The following is a 16,082-nucleotide window of genomic DNA, read 5'->3' on the forward strand; positions in this document are numbered from 1 at the left end:
TTGTGTATTATATGTGGATTTGCACACAATGCATGGGTACTTTCTGAGGCTGAAACATTGGATCCCTGAAGTTTAAATCAGTTATGAGCTTCCCAAAGTGATTGTTGAAAATTGCACTTTGAATTTCTGCAAGAGTGGTACATTTTGTTAACAGCTGAGCCCTCTGTTGTCCCCCCATACTGTACTCTTTTAGGTAGATAATTTAGCTTTCTGAAGGTTTATTATAATACAGGTAGCACAGTCTGTACGTGATTTTACACAGAGGAGTTTGTAGCACATAACATATGTTTTGCCCATAGAGACCAGAAAAGTATGTCTGGAGCTAGAATTGGAGATAGCCTTGAGCTATCATGTGGGTGCTAAGAACTGAACTCAAGAACTCGCAGTAGCAAATGTCTCTGCAACCCCGCTCTTCTTATTCATTTAAAGTATAAACGCATGATTCCATCATAAATAGCCCTGTATTTTCCGTTTATTGTTTCATCTTTTGTCTTGCCAGTGCACTAGGAAGGTAGAGGCAGAACAGAAGTTCTAGGATTCTAGGGTACCACAACACCCAGCTTGATGTTTTCTTTTTTTAATGCCAAATATAAATATCAAGTTTTTACTATGAGAACCTTAATAATCTATCTAGAGATATTTATGCTTTATGTGTGGCCTATCCTGAACCACTTGGAGAAAGACTTTATGCAGAAACAAAGATTTTTTTGGAAAATCACGTTCGGCATTTGTATAAGGTAAGGGATAATATTGCTGTGATATGCGTATGCTTACAGCTGCGGTGATTTGACTAGATCACTGTTTTACAGTGGATGACATCCACCAAATTTGTTTTTTTTTTTCTCTTAATTTTAAATTTTATGATACAAAATACTTACTTTAAAAATACACATAAAATTAACCAGACCTAAATTTCTGAACAATGTATTCCTAGCCATTTTTAAGATATATGAATTAAGCATCATTATTTGGTTCACAGGGCAAATCAGTTTGGTTCTTTAGGGTTTATACCTGCGATATAATGGAGCCATCATCACAGATCTCACTCATTTAAATGAGCTGCTGTGTCCCTTGCATGGTCCTTAAAGATCATCAAACTGGGAGGAATCTTGCACTCTACCTTGGTGTTGGTGGCAACCATCAGATCATAATGGTCAGACAGCACAGCCTCTGCCTTAACTAGGAAGAGATACCCTATTGACCCAGAAGGCTGAACAATGTGGAAGAGGAATATACTACTCTTAGTGCGTGTTTATTATCCGACGCATACACTCTTTTTTTGTTTTGTTTTGTTTTGGTTCTTTTCGTTTTTTTGTTTTTGATTTTTGAGACAGGGTTTCTCTGTATAGCTCTGGCTGTCCTGGAACTCACTTTGTAGACCAGGCTGGCCTCGAACTCAGAAATCCGCCTGCCTCTGCTTCCCGAGTGCTGGGATTAAAGGCGTGCGCCACCACTCCCGGCCCTGTTTGAGTGTGCATGTATCAAACTCATGGGAGAAGTTTTGATAGCAAGTACTTTTAAATTGTTTCAGTGTTTTTAATATATTACTTTGGGTGAAGTATGACTATTATAAGCTATTGAACTTTGCTTTATGTATTAATGACCATGTAAGACATTGATGTTACCATTTATTAAGTTAGGCTATAGTTGTTTTTGTTTTTTGAGATAAAATGTCATGTTATCCAAGATGGATCAAACTGCTAAGTAGCCTAAGTGGCTAGCCTGGAGTTCGCAGTCAGCCCTGCCGCAGTCAGCCCTGCTGCCTCCGCTCTGCGGGGGCTGGAGTGAGGGCGCTGTCGAGGCTATGGAGAGTTTTTGCTTGTTTGTTTTGTATATTCTGGGAGATAGGGTCTTGCTTTGTAGCCCTAAGTAGCCTAGAAATCACAGATCTGGACTAAAGGGATATGTGGGCATGCCACCATGCCCATCATGAATTCTTTGAGAAATAAAATTGAAGATGCTTATGGCTCAAGCCTAAAATCCCATACTGGGGAGGCTGAGGTAGAAAGATTGCTGAGTGCAAGGTGATCCTAGGCTACAAAGAGTGTTCTGGTTCAGTCTTGCTTAAAAAGTCACATTATAAGCTCGGCGGTAGTGGTGTATACCTTTAATCCCAGCACTTGGGAGGCAAAGGCAGGTGGATTTCTGAGTTCGAGGCCAGCCTGGTCTACAGAGTGAGTTCCAGGACAGCCAGGGCTACACAGAGAAACCCTGTCTTGAAAAACAAACAAACAAACAAAAAAGTCACATTATCTTTAGAGCTGAAGACTCATTCAGCTGCTGGCCTGCTTACCTAACGTGAACACTAGCAATGCCCAAGCTAGTTGTATCACTCACTGAACACCTGCAACCCCAGCACAGGAGAACAACATTTCAAGTTACAGGCCAACCTGAGCAACAACAATTTTAAAAATAATTTCTATGGGGCCGGTGAGATAGCTCAGTGGATAAGAGCATTGACTGCTCTTCCGAAGGTCCTGAGTTCAAATCCCAGCAACAACATGGTGGCTCACAACCACCCATAATGAGATCTGACACCCTCTTCTGGTGCATCTGAAGTCAGCAACAGTGTACTTATGTATAATAATAAATAAATCTTTGGGAGAGAGCAGAGACTGAACGAGCAGAGTTGACCAGAGCAAGTGGGGCCAGCCAGAGCCAGCAGAGGTCCAACCGAACCAGAGTGAGCAGAGGTCCTAAAATTCAATTCCCAACAACCACATTATGCCTCACAACTCACAACCACATTAAGGCTACACAACTGTAGTTCACAGCTACAATTTACTCACATATATAAATAAATCTTAAAAAAAAATTTCTATGAAAAAAAAATCCATGAATATGCTTGTTTTATATCCATGTTCTCAAGCTACAATCATTTGTTCTTTTATTTTGGAGAAATCTTTGGATAATCACTCTCTATTCTAAGGCTCACTTTTTTTTTCCCAGTTTCATTTGTACTAAATATGATTAAAATATAATTTATAAATGTGGGTGATAATGCTTGATTTGAGCTATTTTTAGAAGTTTGATTCTATATATTTTATAATTTCGTTGTAATGAAAATGACTAGTACTTTCAAAGCAAAAATATTTTTTCTGTTTAGAGAGTTCTGGAGTCTGAAGAACAAGTGCTTGTTATGTATCATAGGTACTGGGAAGAGTACAGCAAGGGCGCCGACTATATGGACTGCTTATATCGGTGAGTGCTTTGAATTCGGACCTCTTAGCACCATCTGCATTCATAGTTCATTGTAAGATTTACTTTTATGGTTGGACAGTGGTGTCCTATGTGTTTAATCCTAGCTCTCAGGAGGCAGAGGCAGAGACAGGCAGATCTCAACACATTTGAGCCCAGTCTGGTCTACAGAGTGAATTTCAGGACAGCCAGGGCTACACAGAGAAACCCTGTCTCAATAAACCAAAACCAAAGAAACAAGATTTACTTGTATGTAACATGAGTGTCTTAACCTACATGTGTGTCTCTGTACCTCTTATGTGCCTGGCGTCCTCAGGCTAGTAGATAGCGTCAGATCCCTTTGGACTGGAGATGGTTGTGGATGTTAGAAATTGAAATGTGGTCCTGTCCTTCTTCTACCTCAATGTATATGATTCTAATGAGTTTAATTATGAAGGAGTGATTTATATTATTTCCCATGGAATATAGAATACTAATAGGTACTTTGATAGATAGGTCCACATCAGAGCAAGATGTATATCTGTGTGATAGGCAGGAGTGTAGACAGTAACCCTTGGAAAAGAAAAGAAGGAAATGTGACTGTTTCTTCAAATTGTCTAGAGCATGTTAAACTCCAACAGATGACTGTAAAAACTCAGGTTGGATGATGCTTAGTGGAGTAAATAAATAAATCTAAGCCACATTTCCAGAAGATAAACATGCATTTCAGGTTCTATGAGACTGCTTAGGGCACTTGGTAGTTTTCTTTCAGACCTCTTGGACACATTGATTCAGCTTTAGCCGTGCGCCCTGCTCTCTCCTTTCTTCCTTTCGTTACCCATACTGCTCCATCTGGCAGCTCTTGTCTCCTTTCTCTGGAGAACTAATTCTGACAGGTTCTTATTTCCCTTCCTAAAGTTTCTTCTTTCCTACATGGTCTCTGGCTTAGGCCCTGTACTTCTGTGGTTCTCTTGAGCTGATCCTATTTGACTCAGTTTTGTAAAGTAAGAGCAGTTGACTGTTGCATAATGATAGAACTTAAATTTTAGGAAATGTCACTGTTTCAGCATCAAAGCTTCTCTATACATAAGCCATTGTGGCTATACCATTAGTAAGTCTTAGGGATCCCTGTGTAAGTAGTTCATCATTTAAAATAACCTGCCTATAACTATTGCTGAGCAAAGCAGACATTTATTGACAGAGTAAATAAATACCAAACACTCACACAAAGTGTTGTTCTCTTATTCTAGGCCTAGAGAGTCCTCTCATGTAACCTTTATGGCTTGAGATGGATGCAGTGATAATTTTGCCATATTCTTTGTGGTTTGTCCCATAAATGGGTCTGGGTTTCAATTTCTCACTGTGGAGAAGCTGATGACTTGGTAGCTCTCCAGGCACAGTCTGCTATCCTACCCTGCTCTGTGAGGGTACCCACCATAGAACCTCAGCAGCTCTCAGTTCTCCTAGCATGTTGCTACTCTTTTGCCTTGCTGGATCAACAGAAGCATAGGTTACTTAATCTAAGTTGCCTTTGCAGGAACTGGACTTCACAATGGTACAGTGGCCTTTATAGGAGCAAAACCACAATTTAAAAACAGTTTACTATAAAGTACAGGTTTATTGTGGCTTTAACTTTTATAAAATAGTATTTCAACATTGTGCGATTTTTTTTAAGATAACCCCCAGCTAGATTATACGTATTGTTGAAGTTTGAAGAGTGGGTGCGTGTGCACTTAATCAGTTAGACTCAGGGCTCATTCATTTTCTTATATCAGAGCCTTTATACATGCATATCAGAGCCTTTTTACATGCCTATCTTTTTTTTGAGACAAAGTCTCTTGAGCCCAGACTGACCTTGAAATCAGTCTGTAATTGATTATTAAGTTCTCTAGCTAGGATTATAGGTGTATGCAACCACCTAGCTAATGTTATCTTATTAGAGTACTTGATTACTGTTAAAATCACTAGCTTTCCACTGTCTGTAACCCAATCATAGAGCTGATGCCTATGGGAGTCAACTAAGTGTCCTGTAGTATTGGCATTAGATAACCAATGGTCATTCGTTTAATTGTATTGGTAGGGTGAATAGTAATGAGATCTTTCCTCAGAGAGCAATGTTGACAATATTAGAAGAAAACGCCTCTGTAGTGGTTTTTGGCGGGTGGGGATGGGAGAGGGGGGATGGTAGATTGATCCTGTCTTCTAGGGCTTTCCTTGTTTTTGGTTTTTTGTTTTTTTGTTTTTTTTTTTCTTTAGACAGGGTTTTGTGTGTGTGTGTGTGTGTAGCTTTGACTGTCCTGGAACTAGCTCTGTTGACCGGGCCTGGTATGCCTCCCAAGTGCTGGGATTAAAGGTGTGTGCTACCATTGCTTGGTGCCTTTCCTTGTTTGTAGACACACTTTTTAAGAAAGAAATACCAGTTTCCTCAAGTAGTTTTTGTTTGTTGTAAGATGAGAGTCTCTCTCACTGTGTTCTCTGCCGAGCTGGTCCGGAACTCTTTGGGCTCAAGTTCTCCTGTTGTTTAGCCTCACCAGGTGCATAATTATTTTTTAACATTATGTAAAATTATTTTATCCATTTTAGAATTATTGTTTGCTTTGAGACAGGGTTTGCTATCTTAGCCTAGTCTGTAACTTGCAATCCCTGTTGCTCAGCCTCTCAAGTGCTGTTTTTGTTTTTTTTGTTTTTTTTGTTTTTTTGTTTTTTTTTGGTTTTTTCGAGGCAGGGTTTCTCTGTATAGCCCTGGCTGTCCTGGAACTCACTCTGTAGACTAGGCTGGCCTCGAACTCAGAAATTCGCCTGCCTCTGCCTCCCAAGTGCTGGGATTAAAGGCGTGCGCCACCACGCCCGGCTCAAGTACTGTTTTGTGTGTGCATGTGTGTGTGTGTGTATATGTGTATGTGTGTGTGTGTGTGTGTGTGTGTGTGTGTGTATGCCTGAGAATTTGCTTGCTTATCTGTGGCATTCATGGCTTTTACAGTCTGGCTCAGGCTGCTTATCCAAATTTGTAGTCTAGTGTAAACTTTTCCAGGCCCTGCTGTTTTTAGATTGTTGCCATTCTTTTACAATTCAGAAATATTTTAAATAGGAATTTCCTTTTAGAACTCGATACTTGCCTGCTGCTCTTTTTTGATTGGTGTCAGAAGGGTGTCACCACCCTTATACTCCAGAAAGGAACTGAACATATAAAAAGATTTATCAATGAAAGGAAAGGACTGTATGTGGTAGCAAGTGCTATGTAGTTGGTAAAATATTTTGTTCTTCATGGGAAGGTAGAGTTTAGAGGGAGATCAAGGCAAGCCCAAAAGGTACCAGTTCTGAATGAGAGCGGCCAGACATTGTCATTGTGGCTACAGGGCATTGCAGGCTGGAGATCATTCTCATGCTGGCCTGTATTCCTCCTGTCTTAGTCCTTCTTTAGCTGAAAGCCATTGTAAGAAATGCTGCTTGAAGTCAGGAGCATTGTGGTGAGAATCAAGGGGAAGCAGATCTTCTTCTTTTCCTATGCTGGGGGTCATTTTATTCTTACTGTGTGAAAAGCTATTGGTGTAGTCACCTTTGCAGAAAGTCCAGGGCTAATAATTTACTGTTCTCATTTATTTCTAACTTGTATATGTTTTCTTTTGGTGTTATCACTGCATTAGTTTGTGAATGTATGACTCTAAGATTTAGTGTTCTACGGCTGTCAGTTATTTGCTTTCCTAACTGATTTTTGACTTTACATCAATGGTTCTTACATTTGACTTTCAGGTATCTCAATACCCAGTATATTAAAAAGAATAAATTGACAGAAGCTGATATACAATATGGCTATGGTGGAGTAGATATGAATGAACCACTTATGGAAATAGGAGAGGTAAGAACTTCTTTAAGTGACTGCACACATAGATTTTTCAGAGCTTTGTGTCTTCAATCTCTCCTTTCACCTGTCATAAGGGGTTGGCCCATCTCTGTCTAGTATTTAAATATTGAACAAGCAATAAGAATTTTACAAAACTATTAATTTTCAGTGATTATTGCAGCCATAGGTGCAGGGGAGATGGCTCTAGGTAAAGTACTTGTCTCCTGACTGTGTAAGGCTGACAAGCTGGGCTTAATCTCTGGAACACACCTCATAATGGAAGGAGAGAATCAACTCCAGAACACAGACACACTAGTAATAATTAATAACAACAATAATATACAAGCATACACACACACACATACACACACACACCCAACGCACACGCACACACACACACACACACACACACACACACACACAGTGTAATATATAATAATGTTTTAATCTTATAATTCTGAGGTGATGACTGCTACTTTAAATTAAAACTGATTTTTTTCCTTTTTTTGTTGTTGTTGTTGTTGTTTTGTTTTGTTTTGTTTTGTTATTTTGAGCCAAATAAGCTTTAGGAAATATGGTCAGGACAATAGATGCCACCAGGTTCATAACTCGAACTCCTAGAGTATGGATTTCCTTCAGCTTTTGCTTATATTTTAAAATATCAATAATTTTCCTATTGATGGGTATTTCTATTATAAAAAAAATCCTTGAGGACTGGTGAGATGGCTCAGCAGTTAAGAGCACTGATTGCTCTTCTGGAGGTCATGAGTTCAAATCTCAGCAACCACATGGTGGCTCACATCCATCCGTAATGAGAAACAAACAAACAAAAAAAACCTATGGGCCGGAGTGAGCAGGGCCAAAGTGACCAGGGGCTGGAGTGAGTGGGGCCCGGGGGAAAAAAAGAGAATTATAAAAAAAAAAAAATCTTTGAATGAATGTTAAGGGAAAAATTACCTAATTCATCCTTGATGATTTCTGTTTTTCCTGGCAGCTAGCATTGGATATGTGGAGGAAGTTAATGGTTGAACCCCTTCAGAACATCCTTATCCGGATGCTGCTTCGAGAAATTAAAAAGTGAGTTTGGGTTCATGCCCTTAGTGAGCACCATTAGTGTGTATATTGTTCCTGTCAGTTCTGGCCAACTGTGAGTCTACCTGACTTTTTTTGATCAGGTTTTCACTCTTAAGGTTTTTCTGGTGATTTCTTACAGCAAATTCAAAATGGGATTGCCTTCTTGCTTTCCAATTCAGGTAGTTCACTGTTGGCATACAACAGCATGACTGATTTCTGTATGCAGATTAACTCATTTACTTTAATAGTGGTTTTTGGGTTTTTGTTGTTGTTGTTGATGGTGGTAGTATAAAATTTGGTATATATTTCTACCTCCAAGGCTATTTATAAACCAATACTTTTACTTCCCCCCCCCCCCAATTCAAATACTATTTATTTATTTCTCCTATATGACTGCTGAGGCTGGAACTTAAAAGTTATGTTAAGCTGTGTTAAGGAAAAAAAATGAGGGAAAATCTGCATCCTTGTTTGTCTCTTACCTTAAGAGAGGTTACTCTCTTCCCATTGAGTTTCCATTGAGCAAGTGCTGGGACTAAAGGCGTGTATCACCACACCTGGCTCATGCTTGCATTTTTGACTTGTACTTTTAGTTAGATTAGTATGTTAGCAGCTATGTATTGGTGTGCTTGAGTATATGTCTGAATATTCAAACATATTTTATGTTATACTTTGTTTCAGTGATCGTGGTGGTGAAGACCCAAACCAGAAAGTAATCCATGGGGTTATTAACTCCTTTGTTCATGTTGAACAGTATAAGAAAAAATTTCCCTTAAAGGTAATTAATCGTATTTCAAAACATGATGAGACCTGTATTTGCTGAAATTGTTCCAGTTTTTACTAATACAGTTTTAATTGATTTTCAGTTTTATCAGGGAATATTTGTGTCTCCCTTTCTGACTGAAACGGGAGAATATTACAAGCAAGAAGCTTCAAATTTATTACAAGAATCAAATTGTTCACAGTATATGGAAAAGGTAAAAAAAACACCTCATGTGACTTTACCTGTTACACATCTTACAGTATTTTGAGAATGTCCATATTTAATATTATTTTAGTGTAAAAGTTTCTGTTATATTGTTTCTCCTAAGGAAAAAATGCTATTTTAGTTACATTATTAAAATTAATATAATAAAGGCCAGGTAGATTGCTCTGTGATTAAGAGCACGTCCACCTCTTGTAGAGGGCCTGAGTTTAGTTCCCAGTATAACTACTTGTCATCAGCCATTTAAGGAAATTCAGGTGAGTCCAGGACACATACCACCTTGTTTCTAATATAAATAAATGAAATAAAAATAACGAGGTGGAAAGAAAAAGTGAAAGACACATAATTTAATCTGAGTCATGGTTACCTCTTGGTCTGCTGAATGTTGAACACTGTGTCAAACCATCAGACAGAATTTTAAGCCCTACTAATGTTTTTAAGAGTGATAAAGAGTCATTATAAGAAGACATGAGAATTTTTACTAGATGTTGTAAGTTTTCATTTCTTGATATTTTGAGAGTCTTGCTCTATAGCCTAGACTGGCCTTTGAGTCACTGCAGTCCTGTGGCCTTCACCTCTGAGGCCTGGAATTACAGAGACGCATCGCTGTCTGGCTTAACCAGGTTCGGTTTGTAGGGTTAAGGTTCAAGCATTTTGTTACTGGATGATTTCTGTTAGTTGGTTTAACTGAGAAGATAAAATATTCTAAGAGGACCAGCAAAACAACACAGCGAGCACCTTTTAAAATCTAGAAACCTTTATTTTCCTGGCTGGGTGGTGGTGATGCATGTATTTAATCCCAGCGTTTGGGAGGCAGAGGCAGATGCATCTCTCTATGAAAATCTAGGGACCTTATTTTTTCTAATTACCTATAACTCTTGGTATTTCATTAGAATAGAGATATGGGTATTCCTTCCTCTATTCTTGAGCCTCATTACCTGTTTTAATACTTTCCCTTCTTATTTCGAGACTGATGAACCAGAAGTCTTTAAAAGGTCACACATAATTTCTGTAGCTTCATATCAGAATGGTTTCCTAGTCCACACAATTGTACTTATGTATGTCTTTCTAGAATACTCTTTAAGGCTACAATATTGTTGTTTTGTTTTGTTTTGTTTTGTTTTGTCAAAAAAATTGTCAGGTTCTTTTCCTCCTATCTTCATTAACTTTTCATTGACTTGTATTATTTGGATTTGCTTCCTTTTCATGCAGGGTAATCATTAATAAAAGGTCTTCGTTGACATATTTGGGTCAGTATAAAAGTCTTTAATGTGACAGTTAAGGCTTGTTTATGTAGTTTGTACTCTTGTTTTGTGTTGGGTTCCCACTGCAGCAGATGATTTGGGCTGGTGAGTGAAGGTTGTTGTTAGAATGCAGTCAGGGCATGTAGGTGACAGAGCTTAAGTTGATCTGAAATGACTAGTTCATTTTGAGTTGAAATTGGTTGTGTAAAGCTTTTCCATAACCTTACCTGCATTCTCCCAAAGGCATTAAGAGTTGGCTGATGTTAAACATTGCATCATAGATCATGATTATAAGGATATATTTCTGTAGGTTCTAGGTAGATTAAAAGATGAAGAAATTAGATGTCGAAAATATTTGCATCCAAGTTCATATACTAAAGTGATTCATGAGTGTCAGCAGCGGATGGTAGCAGACCACTTACAATTCTTACATTCGGAGTGCCACAGCATCATTCGGCAAGAGAGGAAGAATGGTAAGTGCGCCCGGGGACGGACCAGTGAACAAAAATCAAACGACAAGTCCTGGTTTTTCTGCTGTTTCGTCCTTTCCTTAGATTTAAAACACACTTTAATACCCCTGGTGTATTACAAATTCCCTTAGGATTATTGGTTAATCTTTTGGAAAAGCATTTTTAAGGTAGTCTAAAGTATAAAAAGATGAGTTAGGAAAATGTGTTTATGCTTTTATGTATCACAAGGGCTACTTTCCTTATATACAGTAGGAAATCAAATTGGGAAGGGTAAGACAGGTGCTCACTTTAAAGCAAGAGTTCACTGAGACATGAGCGATAAATAGTGAAAACATTTCTTTTATTACTGTTGTTTGGTGGTGTTTGTGTGTGATTTGTTATGTAGTCAGGAAGAATATAGGACATATCAGGAAATAAGTAGGATGCCAGGAACTTCCGGTAACTTGGGATGAGAGTATAAATTGATGAAACCATATTGCAACATTAATACTAAGTATGAAGCTATACACACACACACACACACACACACACATATATATATATATATATATATATATATTTCATGACCCAGCATCTCTCAGGTATGGGGTTCCTTCCCCTATGTGTATCCATGTATACAAAACTATGCAACAGTCTTCATAGCAACAATGTCCCTTTAGTGACTAGAAACAGTCACACATCCACTGATGCGTATACTACGGATTATTACAGAGGAGTAGCCATGAGTACATGAAAGCTAAACACAGCACAGATAAGCCTTATGTTACACACACATACACACACACACAAATTGAGCGAAGAGAAAGAGTTGTGTAATCGTGTTCGTAGTTCAAGCCAGAGGAGTTCAGCCTATGACTACTTTCCCTTACAGAGGAGCAGTAGTATTGGGAGATGGATCAAGGGCATTTCTAGGTATAGGTAATGTCTATTATTTTAAGTCTGGGTGTGCATATTTGGGGTGTTGTATGTTCATCTATAATAATTCACAAAGCCATATGTGTACAGTTGTCTGCATGTATATTACATCTCAATAAGATGTTTAAGGTAAACACAGTACACAGTTCAGTGGCACGGGAGGTTTTTTAAAAAAAGATTTATTCATTTATTTTTTATTTTATTTGCTGTGGAGTTTTGCCTGCATGTATGTATGTATATATATATGTCTATGTGAAGGGGTGAGCCACCATATAGGTTCTGGGAATAGAACTGTGACTTCATAAAGAACAGCCAGTGCTCTTAACTGCTGAACCATCTCTTTTCACCTTGCTGCTAGGTTCTCTGCTTAGAAGGATCTGCCCATAAGATCGATACTACCATAGCACGTTGAATAGAGGTTTCTACTACAGATATTATCTTAGGGTTTTTATTCCTGCATAAAACATCATGACCAAGAAGCAAGGTGGGGAGGAAACGGTTTATTCAGCTTACACTTTCCACATTGCTGTTCATCACCAAAGGAAGTCAGGACTGGAACTCAAGCGGCTCAGAAAGTAGAGGCCATGGAGGGATGTTACTTACTGGCTTGCTTCCCCTGCCTTGCTCAGCTTGCTTTCTTATAGAACCCAAGACTACCAGCCCAAGGATGGTACCACCCACAATAGGCCCTCCTACCCTTGATCTCTAATTGAAAAATATGCCTTATACCTGGATCTCATGGAGGCATTTCCTCAAGGGAGGCTCCTTTCTCTGAGATGACTCCAGCTTCTGTCAAGTTGACCAACAACCAGCCAGTACAGATATTCTTGCATATATTTTTAATTACAATATAATTTCCCATTAATTTCCAAGTAACTGTAATAAAGTTGTGAAATATGTGGATTTGCTTTATCATCCAGTATAAAATACTTCTACATTAAGATACTCTGTAGTTACCAGTAGCACACACATGTATAGTAGCACTCGAGTGAAAAAGAAGGGGAAGTATATGAGTATTTTCTTGATTTTCCTCCACCACCACTACATAGTAAGCAGCAACAACATCTTCCTTTTTGGGGGGAGTATGGCACAGCAGCTGGGAAGTGAGTTTGTGTGTTTGTATTCAAGTGGCAGATGGCTCCTTTTAACTGGTACATTTAAAAGCATGTATTACATAATAAGGTTCTTTGGGAAGTTAATAAATTCTTTTTCCTCTCAGACATGGCAAATATGTACGTCTTACTCCGTGCTGTGTCCAGTGGTTTACCTCATATGATTGAGGAGCTGCAGAAACACATCCATGACGAGGGCCTCAGAGCGACCAGTAACCTTACTCAGGAACATGTGAGTTGCACAGGGGAGCTAGAATGCTTCCTCTTAGGGGGATGTATAGAGGGTTTGTGGTTTTTTAACCTTGATGGGCTATAAAAGAGTTTGTCATGAAAAACTAAGGCACCTGTATTCTAATGTTTTAAATCTTGAATTTACGGAGCTCTTCTTGGAATTAAAACCATCGATCAGCTGCTTCCTCACAATACTGATTGCCACGTAGCATTTGTTAACCTTCTGACAGGAAACTATTTGCTGTGTGTACACAGTCAGTTGCTTTGTACATGGCAGATTTTAAAGTTTCCTCTGCCTCTGTGCTTGCTATTCAAAATGCCACAGTCAAATACCTGTCACCCTGCCTAACTTTCATTTATCTGAAATGGCCTTTGCTACTTAGTGACCATGTATTTGTTGCTGTTGTTACTAGGCATATTCATAGTTTATTGCTAGGTTTGCAGATTCCAAGTATTGAGTGACATTGAACAAAAACTTAATTCTGCCCAACTAACTCCAGGATCTCATTCTCAGGCACAAACAAGCTTTCTAGTCCTCTTTTCAGAATTCATTCTAGTGTTGATGGGCCTGGTATTTAGGGATTCACCCTGTGACCCAGCATAAGAGTGCGTGTGCCTTCACATGGCAGAGGACTTGTTAGGCCTGGTGTTGAATGGCAGTCCCATTTGATAAAAAGAAGTCTTAAACTTTTAAAACCAGTGTAACCAGAGATATGGAGTTGAGGGTATGGAGGAGTTTAAGAATAATTTGAGCATAAAAGTATAATGAATATAAATTATAAGTATTCTTTATCCAAGTTTTGTTCTTGAAAATCTTAAAATGTGAATTTATACTTTGTATTTTGTTTTTAGATGCCAACACTATTTGTGGAATCAGTTTTGGAAGTACATGGTAAATTCGTTCAACTTATCAACACTGTTTTGAATGGTGATCAGCATTTTATGAGTGCTTTAGATAAGGTAACTTTTAAACAAATAATCCATGCATGTGATCTGTACATGGGATTTTCTTTAACCGGTGATGTGCAGTTTTCAGTTGGGCATTTTTGTTAGGCATTCAAGTTTGAGATCCTTGAGACACTGAAATGTACATTAAATACATTAAATAACCAGTTTAAATTTGAGAATCTAAGTTTTAAAGTAGTAAAATGAACTTATAGTGTCTTATGTCAGCTTACTGAGTTATTAGTGACCTGGTGTACATAATCCTAATGTTCTTTAGTTCTGGTCCTTTGTTAGAGCCCTGGCAGTGGCAGGACTATATTTCTGTTTAACCTATACCACATTTAGGCTGTATTCATTCTTGGTTTGAAAGATACCAGAAATTTGAGTTGATATTTGACATAAGAAATTGACTTTTGATTTGTGAGATAGTCATCTTCCTGCCAATATAATAGAACACTGAGCTAAGCAGAAGGAATTTTTTTAACTCAGGGTTTCACAGGTTTCTTCCTAACTAATTATGTTGCTTTGGGCTTCTCATAGTACATGAAGATGTTCACCTAATGGTGACCCAAAGAAGCACAGGAAGAAGGAAAAGAATCCCCACACCCCTGGGCCGCCAGTATCCCTTTTAACACATGGCCTTAAGAGTTGCTGGGGATAGCTCAACCTCCAGCACCCGTGTCAAAACAATGGTGTGATAGTGTAATCTAGTGCTGGAGAGGGGCCGGGGTCATGGGGCTTGCTGTCCAGCTAGCTTATACCCTAAGTCTCATGACAGACTCTGAAGCTTTTGAAGAACAATAGCTAAGGTAGACCTTGCCTTCATTTATGTGTGTACTTCTTTATGTGAACACCTATACATTACATACTGGACAGAGATAGGGAGAAAGAGAGATGGCTAAACTGTGGGTATTATAGACATAGATCAGACAGCTGATCCACAGCCACCACTTTTGCCTTCTTCTGGTAACTAATCACTGGGCTGTTTTCTCATTTAGGCCCTTACATCTGTTGTAAATTACAGAGAACCCAAGTCTGTGTGCAAAGCGCCTGAACTGGTAAGTTTAATTGCTTGAAGTTGGTAAAAGGACGTTACTAGAATGGCAAATTAATGTGTGTACTAATTTTCAGAATATGAGAATTGTCCGCACTATATATACATTTAAATTTATGTTCAGAATGCATTAAACCATGTGCCCTTTTTTAACCAAAGGAGAAAATATTTCATAAAGATGATAATCCTGTTAAAAAAGCATGTGTACTATTCATTATGCTGATTAGGCTTTTTTTCTTAGTTCTGTTGTCCTGTGTTTTTAAAACTTAGCTGATCACGCACTCATGTTTTACATTCATAATATTAAAGCGTAACTTTAGGGTGTAACAGCTTTCAGCATCTGCTTTGCTTTTGTCCCGTTGCTGATAACCATTTACTGGCTTGTTTTCATGTTTGTGCCCTTACATCTGTTCTAAGTGACATACCTATGAGGCTTTGTGTTGCCGCGTTTGAAGTGTCTGTCCAAAGGATCCTTTGTAAGATGTATTACCACTTTCTCTTTGAGCTTGCTAAGTACTGTGACAACTTGCTAAAGAAGTCAGCGAAGGGGATGACTGAAAATGAAGTGGAGGACAAGCTCACTAGCTTCATCACAGTTTTCAAGTACATTGATGACAAGGATGTCTTTCAGAAGGTGAGTGGAACAGCATTCAGATCGCAGTTACCTGCTTCATTCTATTTTGAATTTTAAGTCACAACAAAAGTAACCATTCCCATTTTCCTACAGTTCTATGCAAGAATGCTAGCAAAACGTCTAATTCACGGGTTGTCTATGTCTATGGATTCTGAAGAAGCCATGATCAATAAATTAAAGGTACCATAAATCTTTAGTGTGATAGATAATATCATAGAAACCTTGTACCAACAGCCAAGTATGCTCATTATATGTAATGACTGTATACTTCAGCAGTCATTGATGTGTATACACACAGCAGGCTGTGAAAGTGGGCAGGCATGAGTGTGTTTGTGTACAGTGTTGGGTGTCAGTATGTAAGTGGGCAGGCATGAGTGTGTTTGTGTACAGTGTTGGGTGTCAG

At 38.5% G+C, this 16,082-nt stretch overlaps 1 protein-coding gene across 3 annotated transcripts in view; it reads left to right on the forward strand.

Annotated features, from left to right (window-relative positions):
• Cul2 (cullin 2) overlaps positions 1-16,082 on the forward strand; it is a 43,417-nt gene that overhangs the window by 18,063 nt on the left and 9,272 nt on the right. For all 3 annotated transcript variants that reach the window (XM_029546951.1, XM_021215028.2, XM_029546952.1), the window contains exons 3-14: positions 635-737; positions 3,107-3,201; positions 6,928-7,033; positions 8,013-8,095; positions 8,771-8,867; positions 8,956-9,066; positions 10,629-10,791; positions 12,923-13,047; positions 13,899-14,006; positions 14,990-15,049; positions 15,551-15,679; positions 15,773-15,859. In XM_029546951.1, the coding sequence (XP_029402811.1) occupies positions 635-737; positions 3,107-3,201; positions 6,928-7,033; positions 8,013-8,095; positions 8,771-8,867; positions 8,956-9,066; positions 10,629-10,791; positions 12,923-13,047; positions 13,899-14,006; positions 14,990-15,049; positions 15,551-15,679; positions 15,773-15,859 (1,267 nt within the window). The remainder of the gene's footprint in view (positions 1-634; positions 738-3,106; positions 3,202-6,927; positions 7,034-8,012; positions 8,096-8,770; positions 8,868-8,955; positions 9,067-10,628; positions 10,792-12,922; positions 13,048-13,898; positions 14,007-14,989; positions 15,050-15,550; positions 15,680-15,772; positions 15,860-16,082) is intronic.

Source organism: Mus pahari, chromosome 15 (assembly GCF_900095145.1).
Source record: "Mus pahari chromosome 15, PAHARI_EIJ_v1.1, whole genome shotgun sequence".
Lineage (NCBI taxonomy): Eukaryota > Metazoa > Chordata > Mammalia > Rodentia > Muridae > Mus > Mus pahari.